The sequence below is a fragment of the Entelurus aequoreus genome, linkage group LG14 (genome assembly GCF_033978785.1).
Source record: "Entelurus aequoreus isolate RoL-2023_Sb linkage group LG14, RoL_Eaeq_v1.1, whole genome shotgun sequence".
Taxonomy (NCBI): Eukaryota; Metazoa; Chordata; class Actinopteri; order Syngnathiformes; family Syngnathidae; genus Entelurus; species Entelurus aequoreus.
In genome coordinates, this window is record NC_084744.1 from 59536879 (window position 1) to 59556754 (window position 19876).

At 44.2% G+C, this 19876-nt stretch overlaps 3 protein-coding genes across 4 annotated transcripts in view; 2 read left to right on the top strand and 1 right to left on the bottom strand.

Annotated features, from left to right (window-relative positions):
- The window catches only part of LOC133664309 (tRNA selenocysteine 1-associated protein 1-like), a 94167-nt gene extending 94155 nt beyond the window's left edge, over positions 1-12 (top strand). Inside the window, exon 9 of the mRNA XM_062068816.1 lies at positions 5-12. Coding sequence (XP_061924800.1) covers positions 5-12 — 8 coding nt within the window. The remainder of the gene's footprint in view (positions 1-4) is intronic.
- A 3013-nt stretch (positions 13-3025) lies between these two features.
- Positions 3026-13264, bottom strand: LOC133664310 (quinone oxidoreductase-like). Its single transcript, XM_062068817.1, has 5 exons — positions 13041-13264; positions 11749-11901; positions 5056-5219; positions 3578-3629; positions 3026-3211 (listed from the first exon to the last, which is right to left on the bottom strand). Exons 1-5 carry the CDS (start codon positions 13146-13148, stop codon positions 3026-3028), a joined length of 663 nt encoding a protein of 220 aa, XP_061924801.1. The 5' UTR covers positions 13149-13264.
- A 5092-nt stretch (positions 13265-18356) lies between these two features.
- Positions 18357-19876, top strand: part of LOC133665145 (aspartate--tRNA ligase, mitochondrial-like) — a 29969-nt gene continuing 28449 nt past the window's right edge. For both annotated transcript variants that reach the window (XM_062070370.1, XM_062070369.1), the window contains exon 1: positions 18357-18722. In XM_062070370.1, the coding sequence (XP_061926354.1) occupies positions 18596-18722 (127 nt within the window). In that variant the 5' untranslated portion in view covers positions 18357-18595. The remainder of the gene's footprint in view (positions 18723-19876) is intronic.

A 19876-nucleotide genomic window follows, 5' to 3' on the forward strand; every position in this document is an offset into this window, starting at 1 on the left:
ACAGGTGTGTGAGGTCCACATGAGTCACACACACAGGTGTGTGAGGTCCACATGAGTCAGACACAGGTGTGTGAGGTCCACATGAGTCAGACACAGGTGTGTGAGGTCCACATGAGTCAGACACAGGTGTGTGAGGTCCACATGAGTCAGACACAGGTGTGTGAGGTCCACATGAGTCAGACACAGGTGTGTGAGGTCCACATGAGTCAGACACAGGTGTGTGAGGTCTACATGAGTCAGACACACAGGTGTGTGAGGTCCACATGAGTCAGACACAGGTGTGTGAGGTCCACATGAGTCAGACACACAGGTGTGTGAGGTCCACATGAGTCAGACACAGGTGTGTGAGGTCCACATGAGTCAGACACACAGGTGTGTGAGGTCCACATGAGTCAGACACACAGGTGTGTGAGGTCCACATGAGTCAGACACACAGGTGTGTGAGGTCCACATGAGTCAGACACAGGTGTGTGAGGTCCACATGAGTCAGACCACAGGTGTGTGAGGTCCACATGAGTCACACACACAGGTGTGTGAGGTCCACATGAGTCAGACACAGGTGTGTGAGGTCCACATGAGTCAGACACAGGTGTGTGAGGTCCACATGAGTCAGACACAGGTGTGTGAGGTCCACATGAGTCAGACACAGGTGTGTGAGGTCCACATGAGTCAGACACAGGTGTGTGAGGTCCACATGAGTCAGACACAGGTGTGTGAGGTCCACATGAGTCAGACACAGGTGTGTGAGGTCCACATGAGTCAGACACAGGTGTGTGAGGTCCACATGAGTCAGACACAGGTGTGTGAGGTCCACATGAGTCAGACCACAGGTGTGTGAGGTCCACATGAGTCAGACACAGTGTGTGAGGTCCACATGAGTCAACACACAGGTGTGTGAGGTCCACATGAGTCAGACACACAGGTGTGTGAGGTCCACATGAGTCAGACACACAGGTGTGTGAGGTCCACATAAGTCACACACAGGTGTGTGAGGTCCACATAAGTCACACACACAGGTGTGTGAGGTCCACATGAGTCAGACACAGGTGTGTGAGGTCCACATGAGTCAGACACAGGTGTGTGAGGTCCACATGAGTCACACACACAGGTGTGTGAGGTCCACATGAGTCAGACACAGGTGTGTGAGGTCCACATGAGTCAGACACACAGGTGTGTGAGGTCCACATGAGTCACACACAGGTGTGTGAGGTCCACATGAGTCAGACACAGGTGTGTGAGGTCCACATGAGTCAGACACACAGGTGTGTGAGGTCCACATGAGTCAGACACAGGTGTGTGAGGTCTACATGAGTCAGACACACAGGTGTGTGAGGTCCACATGAGTCAGACACACAGGTGTGTGAGGTCCACATGAGTCAGACACAGGTGTGTGAGGTCCACATGAGTCAGACACAGGTGTGTGAGGTCCACATGAGTCAGACACAGGTGTGTGAGGTCCACCTGAGTCAGACACAGGTGTGTGAGGTCCACATGAGTCAGACACAGGTGTGTGAGGTCCACATGAGTCAGACACAGGTGTGTGAGGTCCACATGAGTCAGACACAGGTGTGTGAGGTCCACATGAGTCAGACACACAGGTGTGTGAGGTCCACATGAGTCAGACACACAGGTGTGTGAGGTCCACATGAGTCAGACACACAGGTGTGTGAGGTCCACATGAGTCAGACACAGGTGTGTGAGGTCCACATGAGTCAGACACACAGGTGTGTGAGGTCCACATGAGTCAGACACAGGTGTGTGAGGTCCACATGAGTCAGACACAGGTGTGTGAGGTCCACATGAGTCAGACACAGGTGTGTGAGGTCCATTAGGTCTAGGTAATGTTGCAACTCTCAATGCCAACTAAAAAGGGATTTCAAAAAAAGCTCCAGCCTGAGTAAAGCAAGACTCCAAAAATGCGCTAATATAAATTGGCTTTACAATTGACATGGTACTAAATAGCATTAGCGTTTTTACATGGCGATTTCAAAAGTACAACAAGTAAAATGCACGTTATTATCAAACAGCTGGTGAGTAATAATACTTACTTACTTACACTTTGTAGGTCGCAACAAAATACAAGATTTAGCAAAGACTGACCTGACTAGCCAATACACTATCAACTACCCTAAATTCCAAACTATAAGCCGCTACTTTTTTCCTACGCTTTGAACCCTGCTGATTATAAAACGGTGTGGCTAACTTATGGGTTTTTCTTCGCTGACAGTTTTTAAGAAAAAAAAGTGAATACACTGAAGAGGTGTGTTGTTGTTTATGCTATGGCGCCATCTTTTGGATGATGCAGGTGCTGCATTGCTCTTCTTTTAAGAGCTTTCCATAGCGTTCCTACTCATATGGATTCTTCATTCGTCACTCCAAGCAACATTTATAAGTTTTACAATATAACTAAAACAATTCTTACTTACTAAAGCGTCACATGTGTGATGTCTGTAGGAATGTTTTCATGCATATATGTACATGCTATAGTAATGTAGCTAGTGTTTTTAGCATTAGCTAATATGCTAACATGTTTACAAGTAGCTGTGTTAGTGTTATTAACTTACAATGGCATTCTTTTTGCATTGTTTCAGTTTTTAAATTCAGCAAAACATCAGCGCGGAGTTATTGAGTCTGTTTAGCTGATTGGAGAGCTAGCGTCCGCAGCTAGTGGGTCCATGACCATGACTTCTGTTTTGTTTGATCAGCTGTTTTACTGCCGTGTTACAGATACCATGTGGAAACAATGAAGTTATGTAAACAAACATTTACAGAATATTTCTGTGTAAATAACTCCTTTCACAACCTATATACAGTATCTGCAGCTAATATATGGAAACATATTTTTTCTTCTAAAATTTAGTGGGTGTAGCTTATATACCGGTGCACTTTATAGTCCGGAAAATAGGGTATTTATTGAACCATATATTGAATATTATGGTGGTCGTCTGCATTATAAATATAACTAATATTATTTTGATTTGGCCATAGAGTCAGAATATTACAAACAAGTATTTTACTGTCTGCTCTAGAAGCTTCTAGCATTTCTGGGAGTGTGCAGTACCATGATTTGGCCAGTATAGTCCTTCTCTCTGTGGTTAAACGTCAGGTGAGCTCCATTTCTGGCGACCAGCTCCATTCCCTCTTTGGTCCCTGCGGTGCCCAACACCGTGAGGCCTAGCATGCGCGACAGCTGGCACGTCGCCACGCCGACCTGCGCCCGCAAAAGGAGAAGTGTTTGGTATGCTTAAGTGTGGCGCATGGTGGTGAAGGGAGGAGGCTCTAAGAAGAAGTGTTTGGCGTGGTCGGGTGTGACGTATAGTGGTGAAGGGAGGAGGCTCTAAGAAGAAGTGTTTGGTATGCTTAAGTGTGGCGCATGGTGGTGAAGGGAGGAGGCTCTAAGAAGAAGTGTTTGGCGTGGTCAGGTGTGACGTATAGTGGCGAAGGGAGGAGGCTCTAAGAAGAAGTGTTTGGAGTGGTCATGGGGGGAACGTATAGTTGTGAAAGGGGGGAGGCTCTAAGAAGAAGTGTTTGGCGTGGTTGGGTGTGACGTATAGTGGTGAAGGGAGGAGGCTCTCACCCCTCCACTGGCTCCGTGGATGAGGACAGTCTCTCCAGCCTTCACGTGGGCCCTGCAACACATTTACAGGATTCAAGCCAATATGCACTCACTCTTTTTCTACCGCCGTTTCCCTTCGGTTTTGCTAGTACAGTACTCAAACAAAATAGTCTTTTCTTCATTTATTTAAGAAGCGCGGCCATCTCAAAAAGGCAGTTTAGATTCATAGCTAGTATGAAAGGAAAAAGGCGCAGAGTGAGAGAGATGTCATTCTTTAGAGGAGTTTGACTTACTTGTGAACCAGCGCTCTGTAGGCGGTGAAGTACGGGATACAAAAGTCTTCAGAGGAGGTTGACTTACTTGTGAACCAGCGCTCTGTAGGCGGTGAAGTACGGGATACAAAAGTCTTCAGAGGAGGTTGACTTACTTGTGAACCAGCGCTCTGTAGGCGGTGAAGTACGGGATGCTAAAGTCTTCAGAGGAGGTTGACTTACTTGTGAACCAGCGCTCTGTAGGCGGTGAAGTACGGGATACCAAAGTCTTCAGAGGAGGTTGACTTACTTGTGAACCAGCGCTCTGTAGGCGGTGAAGTACGGGATACCAAAGTCTTCAGAGGAGGTTGACTTACTTGTGAACCAGCGCTCTGTAGGCGGTGAAGTACGGGATGCTAAAGTCTTCAGAGGAGGTTGACTTACTTGTGAACCAGCGCTCTGTAGACGGTGAAGTACGGGATACCAAAGTCTTCAGAGGAGGTTGACTTACTTGTGAACCAGCGCTCTGTAGGCGGTGAAGTACGGGATGCTAAAGTCTTCAGAGGAGGTTGACTTACTTGTGAACCAGCGCTCTGTAGGCGGTGAAGTACGGGATGCTAAAGTCTTCAGAGGAGGTTGACTTACTTGTGAACCAGCACTCTGTAGGTGGTGAAGTACGGGATGCTAAAGTCTTCAGAGGAAGTTGACTTACTTTTGAACCAGCGCTCTGTAGGCGGTGAAGTATGGGATACCAAAGTCTTCAGAGGAGGTTGACTTACTTTTGAACCAGCGCTCTGTAGGCGGTGAAGTACGGGATGCTAAAGTCTTCAGAGGAGGTTGACTTACTTTTGAACCAGCGCTCTGTAGGCGGTGAAGTACGGGATGCTAAAGTCTTCAGAGGAGGTTGACTTACTTTTGAACCAGCGCTCTGTAGGCGGTGAAGTACGGGATGCTAAAGTCTTCAGAGGAGGTTGACTTACTTTTGAACCAGCGCTCTGTAGGCGGTGAAGTACGGGATGCTAAAGTCTTCAGAGGAGGTTGACTTACTTTTGAACCAGCGCTCTGTAGGCGGTGAAGTACGGGATGCAAAAGTCTTCAGAGGAGGTTGACTTACTTTTCAACCAGCGCTCTGTAGGCGGTGAAGTACGGGATGCTAAAGTCTTCAGAGGAGGTTGACTTACTTTTGAACCAGCGCTCTGTAGGCGGTGAAGTACGGGATGCAAAAGTCTTCAGAGGAGGTTGACTTACTTTTGAACCAGCGCTCTGTAGGCGGTGAAGTACGGGATGCCGATGGCCGCTCCCTGTCTGAAGTCCAAAGTGTCCGGCAGTTTGTGGACACTCTCCTCTGTGGCTAGAGCCAATTCTGCATACCCTCCAGACTTGCAGGCCGTGGTAAAAACACGGTCCCCGGCCTGCAGAGCAACAATTCCCATTCACAGATCAAAACATCAAACTCATTGCACTTTGTTGGAAATGTTCTTGTTTGAGTCATTCAAACTAAATTGTCTTTCTTAATTTTATTGAAGACTGGAGCAGCACATGTTCCTTCATGCACTGTGGAGAGAGCACGAGTCTGGGAAGCACCGACCGTGAGACAATGGGGCACTGTTAACTAGAGTGGGAAAGTCTTACTTTCTCACACAGGCCAGATAGTTTGATTGTGTACAAAGGTCAATCAATCAATGTTTATTTATATAGCCCTAAATCACAAGTGTCTCAAAGGGCTGTACAAGCCACAACGACATCCTCGGTACAGAGCCCACATACGGGCAAGGAAAAACTCACCCCAGTGGGACGTCGGTGAATGACTATGAGAAACCTTGGAGAGGACCGCATATGTGGGTAACCTCCCCCCCTCTAGGGGAGACAGAGGTCCATCAGAGTGTTCCATCACAGCATGAGACAATGGGGCCCTGTTAACTAGAGTGGGAAAGTCTTACTTTCTCACACAGGCCAGATAGTTTGATTGTGTACAAAGGTCCATCAGAGTGTTCCATCACACACCTTCTTACTCCCAACGCTCTGCTTTCTCTTCATCTCACAAAAAGTAGGTCATGTCCGGTTGCAAACTAAACACCGACTCACGTCAACAGTCAAGCAGCGCTAAGTAATGTTGCAATTTTCCAAATTAGGACTTCACTCCTCCAAAATGTGCCAACTTGATGCTAATTTACATTGGATTTGCCATAGACATGCTACTATTAGCATTAGGAATTTTACATGGCGATTTGAACCCCTCCAAAAGCGCTAATGGAAACTACAACGAAGATGATTGTTACAATCAATCAGCCGGCGTGTAATAAGCACACCACTTACAGTATAAACACTTTGTAGGGCGCAACATAACACGTTGGGCTTGATGGAAAAAGCTACTTCCTGGTTAGGCAACATACGTAGATGTCCTTTACAGGACTGACATCTAATGTCTTCAATTAACACTCACAAGTGTATAAAACAAGACTTTTTCATTGATAAATGTTACATCTTTGTATTATCAAACAATTGATACCAAAGTACCAAAGCTGGAGTACTGTATCAACTCCCAGGTAGCAGTGATTGGAACTATCGCTTCAAATGGGAACGATACCCACTTAATTGGATGTACGATATAAATTTGGCTGACGATAGAGGTGTTGATACTTTGGTGATAATGCACAATAGAGGTGTTGATACTATGGTGATAATGCACAATAGAGGTGTTGATACTAAGGTGATAATGCCCGATAGAGGTGTTGATACTATGGTGATAATGCACGATAGAGGTGTTGATACTATGGTGATAATGCACGATAGAGGTGTTGATACTTTGGTGATAATGCACAATAGAGGTGTTGACACTATGGTGATAATGCACAATAGAGGTGTTGACACTATGGTGATAATGCACGATAGAGGTGATGATACTATGGTGATAATGCACAATAGAGGTGTTGATACTATGGTGATAATGCACGATAGAGGTGATGATACTATGGTGATAAAGCACGATAGAGGTATTGATACTATGGTGATAATGCACGATAGAGGTATTGATACTATGGTGATAATGCACGATAGAGGTGTTGATACTATGGTGATAATGCACGATAGAGGTGTTGACACTATGGTGATAATGCACGATAGAGGTGTTGATACTATGATGATAATGCACGATAGAGGTATTGATACTATGGTGATAATGCACGATAGAGGTGTTGATACTATGGTGATAATGCACGATAGAGGTGTTGACACTATGGTGATAATGCACGATAGAGGTGTTGATACTATGATGATAATGCACGATAGAGGTGATGATACTACAGTGATAATGCACGATAGAGGTGATGATACTATGGTGATAATGCACAATAGAGGTGTTGATACTATGGTGATAATGCACGACAGAGGTGATGATACTATGGTGATAATGCACAATAGAGGTGTTGACACTATGGTGATAATGCACGATAGAGGTGATGATACTATGGTGATAATGCACAATAGAGGTGTTGATACTATGTAAGGCTGAAACGACGCGTCGACGTAGTCGACGTCATCGGTTACGTAAATACGTCGACGCCGTTTTTGTGCGTCGACGCGTCGCATAATGACGTCACACTACCGTCATGGCGAAGCGCAAAGCAGACGATCAAAGAAGACGATGCGAGCGGTGCGAGCGAGGGGGGGAAAGCATGCCAAAAGTGGTCAAAAGTGTGGGAGTATTTCAATACACGGCCTAATAATGTTGTTGTATGCACACTGTGTCGAGCGTAAATGGCCTATCATAGCAGCACAACGGCTATGAACCAACATTTGAAAAGAAAACCATCAACTAGTCAATCGTCCGCGCGAGCATACGTTGTCATCATTACACAAAAACATGAATGTGTCATTTGTATCTGCTAGGGGTGTAACGGTACGTGTTTTGTATTGAACCGTTTCGGTACGGGGCTTTCGGTTCGGTACGGCGGTGTACCGAACGAGTTTCTAAGCTAAAGCTAACTTTAGCTGCTAAAGTCTTAACAAGCTGCTTTGCTCCGTCTGCCTCTGTCTCAGCACGCAGCATTGTCCCACCCACACAACCATCTGATTGGTACACACGCAGCATTGTCCCACCCACACAACCATCTGATTGGTACACACGCAGCATTATCAGCCAATCAGCAGTGCGTATTCAGAGCGCATGTAGTCAGCGCTTCAGCGTGGAGCAGATAGGTGTTTAGCAGGTGAGCATCAGGCAGCGGACTCTCCCCAAATGATAATAAACACCTCCCAGTCAACTACTAGTAACATCACTATGAGCCCGTTGACCTTCTAGAAACTTAAACTGCAGCTCAGCTCGCTTGCAATCCTGGCTTGAGGTGAAGGCTAATTACCTCTCAGTTCCAGCCACATCGACCCCTTCTGAGCGCCTATTTTCAGCTGCTGGGAATATTGTAAACAAGAAAAGAAGCAGAGCATGTAGACATGCTAACCTTTCTTCATTACAACTGTTAGTCACTCACTGGAATGAGTAGAATTGGTTATTGTGTACTGTGTTGGACTGGATGTTTATTTTGCACATTTTAAAAGCAATACTTAATGTTTACAGTGCTCCAGAATATTTAGATTGGCACTTTTTTGTATTGGATGTTTATCTTTATTTTTGCACATTTTAGCAAATAAGCAATACTTTCACTTTTGTTGAAATGTTTACACTTTTGTTACAGAATATTTCGTTTTGCACTTTTTTGTATTGGATGTTTATCTTTATTTTTGTACATTTTAAAGCAAAAAAAGCAATACTTTTACTTTTGAAATGCTTATACTATTGCAGAATATTAAGATTTGCACTGGATGTTGACTTTTATATTTGCACATTAAAAAGCAAATAAGCTACTTTTAATTTTGTTAAATGTTAAAAGTTTTAAATGTTTACATTGTTACAGAATATTTAGTCATGTTGTTGTCAATGTTGACTGAGTGGCCATACTTCTTTTTTTTTGTAAATAAAAGCCATGCCTTTTGAAAAAACAGGCCTACATTTATTTTTTCATCTTCATTTTGAATAAAAAAATAATCGGCAAAAGGAAAAAATAATCTATAGATTAATTGAAAAAATAATCTATAGATTAACCGATTAATCGAAAAAATAATCTATAGATTAATCGATAGAAAAATAATCGTTAGCTGCAGCCTTAATACTATGGTGATAATGCACGATAGAGGTGATGATACTATGGTGATAAAGCACGATAGAGGTATTGATACTATGGTGATAATGCACGATAGAGGTATTGATACTATGGTGATAATGCACGATAGAGGTGTTGATACTATGGTGATAATGCACGATAGAGGTGTTGACACTATGGTGATAATGCACGATAGAGGTGTTGATACTATGATGATAATGCACGATAGAGGTTTTGATACTATGGTGATAATGCACGATAGAGGTGTTGACACTATGGTGATAATGCACGATAGAGGTGTTGATACTATGATGATAATGCACGATAGAGGTATTGATACTATGGTGATAATGCACGATAGAGGTGTTGATACTATGGTGATAATGCACGATAGAGGTGTTGACACTATGGTGATAATGCACGATAGAGGTGTTGATACTATGATGATAATGCACGATAGAGGTGATGATACTACAGTGATAATGCACGATAGAGGTGATGATACTATGGTGATAATGCACAATAGAGGTGTTGATACTATGGTGATAATGCACGACAGAGGTGATGATACTATGGTGATAATGCACAATAGAGGTGTTGACACTATGGTGATAATGCACGACAGAGGTGATGATACTATGGTGATAATGCACAATAGAGGTGTTGACACTATGGTGATAATGCACGATAGAGGTGATGATACTATGGTGATAATGCACAATAGAGGTGTTGACACTATGGTGATAATGCACGATAGAGGTGATGATACTATGGTGATAATGCACAATAGAGGTGTTGACACTATGGTGATAATGCACGATAGAGGTGATGATACTATGGTGATAATGCACAATAGAGGTGTTGACACTATGGTGATAATGCACGACAGAGGTGATGATACTATGGTGATAAAGCATGATAGAGGTATTGATACTATGGTGATAATGCACGATAGAGGTGTTGATACTATGATGATAATGCACGATAGAGGTGATGATACTACAGTGATAATGCACGATAGAGGTGATGATACTATGGTGATAATGCACGATAGAGGTGTTGATACTATGGTGATAATGCACGATAGAGGTGTTGATACTTTGGTGATAATGCACAATAGAGGTGTTGACACTATGGTGATAATGCACGATAGAGGTGATGATACTATGGTGATAAAGCACGATAGAGGTATTGATACTATGGTGATAATGCACGATAGAGGTGATGATACTTTGGTGATAATGCACAATAGAGGTGTTGACACTATGGTGATAATGCACGATAGAGGTGATGATACTATGGTGATAAAGCACGATAGAGGTATTGATACTATGGTGATAATGCACGATAGAGGTGTTGATACTATGATGATAATGCACGATAGAGGTGATGATACTACAGTGATAATGCACGATAGAGGTGATGATACTATGGTGATAATGCACGATAGAGGTGTTGATACTTGTCACATTGTGTAGGTGAGAAACCCCAAGATGCAGAGATGGCGGCAGGCATTGAGCGGGAAAACATGATTTAATGTTCATAAAATAAAGGTAAAAACACAAACCAGAAACTAGGAATAGCCAAAACTGAAAATAGGAACCAGCAAACAGAAAAACTGGAAACAGCTAATGGCTAACAAGAAAACACAAAACAAAAGAGCTAGGAGAAAGCAAACTACAAATAGCTAACAGGAACAGCTTACCGCTACGACGACAGGTACAAGGACAAGTAGTAGCACGACAGGTAGTAGCTGTAACGAGCTACACGACAGGTAGTGGCTGTAACGAGCTACACGACAGGTAGTAGCTGTAACGAGCTACACGACAGGTAGTGGCTGTAACGAGCTACACGACAGGTAGTAGCTGTAACGAGCTACACGACAGGTAGTAGCTGTAACGAGCTACACGACAGGTAGTAGCTGTAACGAGCTACACGACAGGTAGTAGCTGTAACGAGCTACACGACAGGTAGTAGCTGTAACGAGCTACACGACAGGTAGTAGCTGTAACGAGCTACACGACAGGTAGTAGCTGTAACGAGCTACACGACAGGTAGTAGCTGTAACGAGCTACACGACAGGTAGTAGCTGTAACGAGCTACACGACAGGTAGTAGCTGTAACGAGCTACACGACAGGTAGTAGCTGTAACGAGCTACACGACAGGTAGGAATGACAATAATCCAGCCCTGACTGGAGGGGAAGGCAGGTTCAAATAGCATCTGGCTGATTGACACCAGGTGTGGCCCGGTGCCAATCAGCCACAGCTGAGGGGAAAAAGCACTCAGGGATACAAGCAGGAAATGAAGACAAAATAAAAGCACTGACAGGAAACTAAGACAAACGCAACCAAACTGTCAGGGGCAACCCTGACAGATACTATGGTGATAATGCACGATAGAGGTGTTGATACTATGGTGATAATGCACGACAACAATATATTTCCTGAATGATAAATCATTATTTTATATAAATATGTTTCCTGAATGATAAATTATTATTGTATATAAATATGTTTCCTGAATGATAAATCATTATTATATATATAAATATGTTTCCTGAATGAACTGCCAATACAAGTAAAGTGCAAATGAAAAGGCACTTTAGTCATCATTTTGGCGCTTAAGGAACTTCTCTATGACTTTAGCTCCTTCTGTGTGGTTGATATTGTCATTACTGCCACAAGTGGTGGACAAGTGTATTACACAGCTGACAAACACATGTCTCTTAACTCGCAGCCCTATGGTAGAAAAAGACTGATGATTGGCAGTGAGGAGAAGACTACCTTGACTGTTGTGACACCTTCTCCCACACTGTCCACCACTCCAGCTACGTCAGTGCCAGGTGTGTATGGCAGAGGGGGCTTGCGGCTGGACGCCCCAGCTCGGATGTACGTCTCCACTGGATTCACCCCGCACGCATGGACTCCAATTAACACCTGCAGCACACCACATGGAACACACATGATATATATACAGCATATATATAAGCATGATGACATTGGAAAAGTTAACATACTTCTAAGATGTCGCCAAGTATCAGGATCCATGCTATTTAGGTTCACACAAATAAAATGAGTCAAAATGTTAGCATGTTAACGTTGGTTTGGTATAATGGCAACAGATAGCATACTTGCAAGATAGAGACATGTCTCAGTCAAAAGCCATGAATCTTGGGTTTCAACGGTCAGATTTAGCTCAAAATGTTAGCATGCTAACACTAGCATGATGACATAAGCAAAGTTAACATACTTCTATGAGGGCGCCAAGTATCAACAGTCATGATAAGACGGATACAATTTGTAAAAAATGCTTGCATAAAACGTTAGCATGCTAACATTAACTTGTTATAATGAGAACAGTTAGCATGTTTGCAAGATGGAGACATGTCTCAAAATGCAGGAATTTTAGGATCAGAGGATAAAAATAGCTAAAAAAAAAGTTTTTTTTCCATTTTTGGATGGATTTTTGACTGATTTAGAATGAGGATAGATAAGAATCGCGATTTGGATGTAAAATTATTTTTCTGGGTGCCCCTAATATCCAGAATGTAGAGATTTTTGTATTATTTGGTTGTGATTAATAAGAAGATATTGTCATCAGTGGAAAATACCAATCCATATATGAATGATTATTATGATTGTGTTATTAGGAGTGCATCTCCTGGGGTCTCTTTAGAACCTAGTGACACCGCTCCTTTTGCAAGGGTCCTTGAACGCACCACAGTTGTGTTCAATGGGGATGCAAAGCCAACTAAATGCCTCCTTTGCTGCCACAGATAGATGTATTCCATTTGACCTCTGTCCTTATTCCAGAACACATACATCCACTCCCTGCTTGCTGCTATTATTCCGAACACGACTTGTGCTAAAAGTGTTTTCAGCTCGGTACTGCTTGGTACATCAATCATTTACACCCCCACCCGTGTCTCAAGGTTGGCAAGTATGTTTCAGCTCCGTACTGTTTGGTACATCAATCATTTACAAGTTTGTCCAAATATTGAAGTACACTTTAAAGAGCGGATCTTGGAAGGTTTGTAAAAGTTAGTGTACTCACCAGAACACAACTATTTCCTCACCTGACTTTTCCCGGGTTGCGGAACCTTGACGTCGGCGCACAGTTTGAGGACGGACGGATCCCCGAACTCGCTCACCCGGATAGCCTTCATCACCCTGCTGCCTGCCATACTCGTGGTGCAAATGTTGTATTGTTTACACCGTCTCTCGCTTTACTGTACGCTCCAAAACCCTCCAATCTAGACTCCAAACATTCCAGAACAAGCTAGTCAGGTTACTTCTAGAGCTCCACCCCAGATCACACCTCACCCACTTCTCCAAAGTGGGCTGGCTCAGGGTGGAGAACAGAGTAAAACAACTTGCACTGAGCCTAGTCCAGTGGTTCTTAACCTTGTTGGAGGTACTGAACCCCAGCAGTTTCATATGCGCATTCACCCAACCCTTCTTTAGTGACAAATAAAATGTTGTTTTCTTTTCAAATTCAGGACAAAGTTATATGTTTTTGGTAACACTTTAGTGTGGGGAACATATTCTAAGTAACAAAGACTTAATTTAGAGTTATTTGGACACTAGGGGAACATATTCTATGTAACAAAGACTTAATTTAGAGTTATTCGGTTAGGGTTAGGGTCAGGGTTAGAGGGTTAGGGCCAGGGTTAGAGGGTTAGGGTTATAATAAGGCCATGCCGAATAAGGCATTAATAAGTACTTAATAATGACTAGTTAAGAGCCAATATGTTACTAATTTGCATGTTAATAAGCAACTAATTAATGGTGAATATGTTCCCCATACTAAAGTGTTAGCGTGTTTTATTACTGGTGCACTTGATGAAGCGTGCATGAACATCACCTTGTTCAAACAACAAAACCAACATAAACTCACAACAAATGACACACCTGCAAATCAGTCTGACTTCTGCTGTTGTCGTATCCGTAATACGCCGATAGGGAGAAGTTTTTATTTACACGATGAGTCGGGTGTGTCTTGACCTCCGCCGAACCCCTGAGCCCGACTCACCCAACCCCTAGGGTTCCATGGAACCCAGGTTAAGAACCACTGGACTAGTCTATAAAATCCTCTACACCTCCCTGATACCGAAGTACATGTCAAACTACTTCCATAACGTAAATGACCGCCATAACCACAACACCAGGGGGAGCTCCACTAACCACGTTAAACCCAGATTCTGATCTAACAAAGGTCTTAACTCATTCTCCTTCTATGCCACATCAATGTGGAATGCACTCCCAACACGTGGAAAAGAAAGTGCATCATATCCTCCTTCAAAAGCGCACTAAAAGAACACCTCCAGGCAGCTACAACCCTAAACTAACACCCACCCCCCTCAACATCCCACCTCACCGGATTGTAAATAATGTCAATAATTCAATGTATATACTCTGATGATTATCTTGTGTGATGACTGTATTATGATGATAGTATATATGATAGTATATATCTGTATCATGAATCAATTTAAGTGGACCCCGACTTAAACAAGTTGAAAAACGTATTGGGGTGTTACCATTTAGTGGTCAATTGTACGGAATATGTACTGTACTGTGCAATCTACTAATAAAAGTTTCAATCAATCAATCAATCAATCAATCAATGTGTATCTCAGAAGTCTGCAGCGCCGCCCTCTGGACAAGATATTCTTTAACTTGAAAGGTCACGTGATCTCGCAATGCATTGTGGGGCCCTGGTCGCCATATCTGCTTTTGTTTACCTGGCGGTCAGTGTTTGTTTTAGTCACAACATGTTTGTTTCATGAATGGAAATGGAAATGTTAAGATTTGTGTAGGTGTCAGTGGTTGTTGAGCTGTGTAGGTGTCAGTGGTTGTTGAGCTGTGTAGGTGTCAGTGGTTGTTGAGCTGTGTAGGTGTCAGTGGTTGTTGAGCTGTGTAGGTGTCAGTGGTTGTTGAGCTGTGTAGGTGTCAGTGGTTGTTGAGCTGTGTAGGTGTCAGTGGTTGTTGAGCTGTGTAGGTGTCAGTGGTTGTTGAGCTGTGTAGGTGTCAGTGGTTGTTGAGCTGTGTAGGTGTCAGTGGTTGTTGAGCTGTGTAGGTGTCAGTGGTTGTTGAGCTGTGTAGGTGTCAGTGGTTGTTGAACTGTGTAGGTGTCAGTGGTTGTTGAGCTGTGTAGGTGTCAGTGGTTGTTGAGCTGTGTAGGTGTCAGTGGTTGTTGAGCTGTGTAGGTGTCAGTGGTTGTTGAGCTGTGTAGGTGTCAGTGGTTGTTGAGCTGTGTAGGTGTCAGTGGTTGTTGAGCTGTGTAGGTGTCAGTGGTTGTTGAGCTGTGTAGGTGTCAGTGGTTGTTGAGCTGTGTAGGTGTCAGTGGTTGTTGAGCTGTGTAGGTGTCAGTGGTTGTTGAGCTGTGTAGGTGTCAGTGGTTGTTGAGCTGTGTAGGTGTCAGTGGTTGTTGAGCTGTGTAGGTGTCAGTGGTTGTTGATCTGGGTAGGTGTCAGTGGTTGTTGAGCTGTGTAGGTGTCAGTGGTTGTTGAGCTGTGTAGGTGTCAGTGGTTGTTGAGCTGTGTAGGTGTCAGTGGTTGTTGAGCTGTGTAGGTGTCAGTGGTTGTTGAGCTGTGTAGGTGTCAGTGGTTGTTGAGCTGTGTAGGTGTCAGTGGTTGTTGAGCTGTGTAGGTGTCAGTGGTTGTTGAGCTGTGTAGGTGTCAGTGGTTGTTGATCTGGGTAGGTGTCAGTGGTTGTTGAGCTGTGTAGGTGTCAGTGGTTGTTGAGCTGTGTAGGTGTCAGTGGTTGTTGAGCTGTGTAGGTGTCAGTGGTTGTTGAGCTGTGTAGGTGTCAGTGGTTGTTGAGCTGTGTAGGTGTCAGTGGTTGTTGAGCTGTGTAGGTGTCAGTGGTTGTTGAGCTGTGTAGGTGTCAGTGGTTGTTGAGCTGTGTAGGTGTCAGTGGTTGTTGAGCTGTGTAGGTGTCAGTGGTTGTTGAGCTGTGTAGGTGTCAGTGGTTGTTGAGCTGTGTAGGTGTCAGTGGTTGTTGAGCTGTGTAGGTGTCAGTGGTTGTTGAGCTGTGTAGGTGTCAGTGGTTGTTGAGCTGTGTAGGTGTCAGTGGTTGTTGAGCTGTGTAGGTGTCAGTGGTTGTTGAGCTGTGTAGGTGTCAGTGGTTGTTGAGCTGTGTAGGTGTCAGTGGTTGTTGATCTGGGTAGGTGTCAGTGGTTGTTGAGCTGTGTAGGTGTCAGTGGTTGTTGAGCTGTGTAGGTGTCAGTGGTTGTTGAGCTGTGTAGGTGTCAGTGGTTGTTGATCTGGGTAGGTGTCAGTGGTTGTTGAGCTGTGTAGGTGTCAGTGGTTGTTGAGCTGTGTAGGTGTCAGTGGTTGTTGAGCTGTGTAGGTGTCAGTGGTTGTTGAGCTGTGTAGGTGTCAGTGGTTGTTGAGCTGTGTAGGTGTCAGTGGTTGTTGATCTGGGTAGGTGTCAGTGGTTGTTGAGCTGTGTAGGTGTCAGTGGTTGTTGAGCTGTGTAGGTGTCAGTGGTTGTTGAGCTGTGTAGGTGTCAGTGGTTGTTGAGCTGTGTAGGTGTCAGTGGTTGTTGAGCTGTGTAGGTGTCAGTGGTTGTTGAGCTGTGTAGGTGTCAGTGGTTGTTGAGCTGTGTAGGTGTCAGTGGTTGTTGAGCTGTGTAGGTGTCAGTGGTTGTTGAGCTGTGTAGGTGTCAGTGGTTGTTGAGCTGTGTAGGTGTCAGTGGTTGTTGAGCCATGTTTAAATAACTCAAGTGTGATGCTCCATACGGGTACTGTAGTAATTATCTGCGGTTTGACTTTTGAAAATACAAATAACAAAACATCCGTTTTGGTCTGTTTTTGTTGTTGTTTCTGTTTACGTGGGATCTTAATTGTTGTTATATGAAATATAAAATGAAAATCAAACCGTATTTTAATTGCAGTTATTGCTCCTCAACACCATTAACGAATCATTTTACTTTTTACATTTTAAAATGATGGCCCCGCGATGAGGTAGTGACTTGTCCAGGGTGTAGGCCGCCTTCCTTCTCCAGGGTGTACACCGCCTTCCTCCTTCCTTGTCCAGGGTGTACACCGCCTTCCTCCTTCCTTGTCCAGGGTGTACGCCTCCTTCCTTGTCCAGGGTGTACACCGCCTTCCTTGTCCAGGGTGTACCCCTCCTTCCTTGTCCAGGGTATACCTCTCCTTCCTAGTCCAGGGTATACACCGCCTTCCTTCTCCAGGGTGTACACTGCCTTCCTTGTCCAGGGTGTACCCCTCCTTCCTTGTCCAGGGTGTACCCCTCCTTCCTTGTCCAGGATGTACCCCTCCTTCCTTGTCCAGGGTATACCTCTCCTTTCTAGTCCAGGGTATACACCGCCTTCCTTGTCCAGGGTGTACACTGCCTTCCTTGTCCAGGGTGTACCCCACCTTCCTTGTCCAGGGTGTACCCCTCCTTCCTTGTCCAGGATGTACCCCTCCTTCCTAGTCCAGGGTATACACCGCCTTCCTTGTCCAGGGTGTAAGCCGCCTTCCTTGTCCAGGGTGTAAGCCGCCTTCCTTGTCCAGGGTGTACCCCGCCTTCCTTGTCCAGGGTGTACACCGCCTTCCTTGTCCAGGGTGTACCCCGCCTTCCTTGTCCAGGGTGTACCCCGCCTTCCTTGTCAAGGATGTACCCCGCCTTCCTTGTCCAGGGTGTAAGCCGCCTTCCTTGTCCAGGGTGTACCCCGCCTTCCTTGTCAAGGGTGTACCCCGCCTTCCTTGTCCAGGGTGTAAGCCGCCTTCCACTAGCACCCCCGCGACTCCGGAAGGGACAATGGGTAGAAAATGGATGGATGGATGGATTTTAAAATGAAATTCCACCACACGCTGACCGAGAGGGAGCAACAAACTGGTTGAAAGTGGATCGTACAAAAGGGAAAACATGTAACTATTCCAAAGTCTTGCTACCTAAAGTCAATTCGTAAAACTGGTGGACTTAGGAAGATCCGAGCTCGACATTTTCTGCCGCTTGTCCCTCTCTTGGTCACAGGGTGAATTTAAATGTACATGATACAGAATATTTGTTATTTTGCGCAACTCACACACTTTTGTGTTTACACTCTGGCGACAGTATTTGCATGTAAATAATCATATGCTATAACACTCACATCCGGTAGGGGCCGCTGGCGGTTGTATTTGCGAATATACTCCGAAGAAGAAGAAAATGGAGGAATCCACATTCGTCAGAGGGGGAGCCGCTGTTGGCTTTTAAATGATATCATTGATCTGGAGCTATTTTAACACAAATATGTACTTAAAGATATTAAAAAACAAATACCTGTCATATTTTGAACTAGCGTTACTGTTAAACAAGTCATTAAACTGACACCAACTACAGAAAGAAACCGGAAGTAAATGGTTGATGCCGGAAATGTTCACTGCTTTCATTGTCGACCTTTAACAACAATAATTCAAACAATTGCAATCATTGAGTCACAACTTGGTTATTATGCGTGCGATAAATGTTTTTAACATCTCCTGACGCAACACATCAACTTTTTTCTAACTTTTTTTTTTTTACCAAGACGCATCTGATCTAGTCACTCGTCGCTTGTTATGAAATAATTGTTCCATCATCATGGAATAATTGCTGCATCATCATGGGATTTGTTATGGAATAATTGCTGCATCATCATGGCTACAACGTGCAGATTTGTGCTGCTGAGAACCTTAGGAGCTCATAGAGTTGCAAGTCAACTTTGGAATGTCAGACACATGAGCTGCTCTGACAACGTGTACCTGTCCCAGCCTACTATCACAGGTACTTCACACTACAGCCTACTATCACAGGATAGCCTACTATCACAGGTACTTCACATGATGGCCTACTATCACAGGATAGCCTACTATCACAGGTACTTCACATGATGGCCTACTATCACAGGATAGCCTACTATCACAGGTACTTCACATGATGGCCTACTATCACAGGATAGCCTACTATCACAGAAACTTCACACGTTAGCCTACTATCACAGGTACTTCACAGGATAGCCTACTATCACAGGTACTTCACATGATGGCCTACTATCACAGGATAGCCTACTATCACAGGTACTTCACACGTTAGCCTACTATCACAGGTACTTCACACGTTAGCCTACTATCACAGGTACTTCACACTACAGCCTACTATCACAGGTACTTCACACTACAGCCTACTATCACAGGTACTTCACATGATAGCCTACTATCACAGGTACTTCACATGATAGCCTACTATCACAGGTACTTCACACGTTAGCCTACTATCACAGGTACTTCACACTACAGCCTACTATCACAGGTACTTCACATGATAGCCTACTATCACAGGTACTTCACATGATAGCCTACTATCACAGGTACTTCACACGATAGCCTACTATCACAGGTACTTCACATGATAGCCTACTATCACAGGTACTTCACACGTTAGCCTACTATCACAGGTACTTCACACTACAGCCTACTATCACAGGTACTTCACACGATAGCCTACTATCACATGTACTTCACGTGATAGCCTACTATCACAGGTACTTCACATGATTGCCTACTATCACAGGTACTTCACATGATAGCCTACTATCACAGGTACTTCACATGATAGCCTACTATCACAGGTACTTCACATGATTGCCTACTATCACAGGTACTTCACAGGATAGCCTACTATCACAGGTACTTCACACGATAGCCTACTATCACAGGTACTTCACATGATAGCCTACTATCACAGGTACTTCACATGATTGCCTACTATCATAGGTACTTCACATGATTGCCTACTATCACAGGTACTTCACAGGATAGCCTACTATCACAGGTACTTCACACGATAGCCTACTATCACAGGTACTTCACATGATAGCCTACTATCACAGGTACTTCACACGATAGCCTACTATCACAGGTACTTCACATGATAGCCTA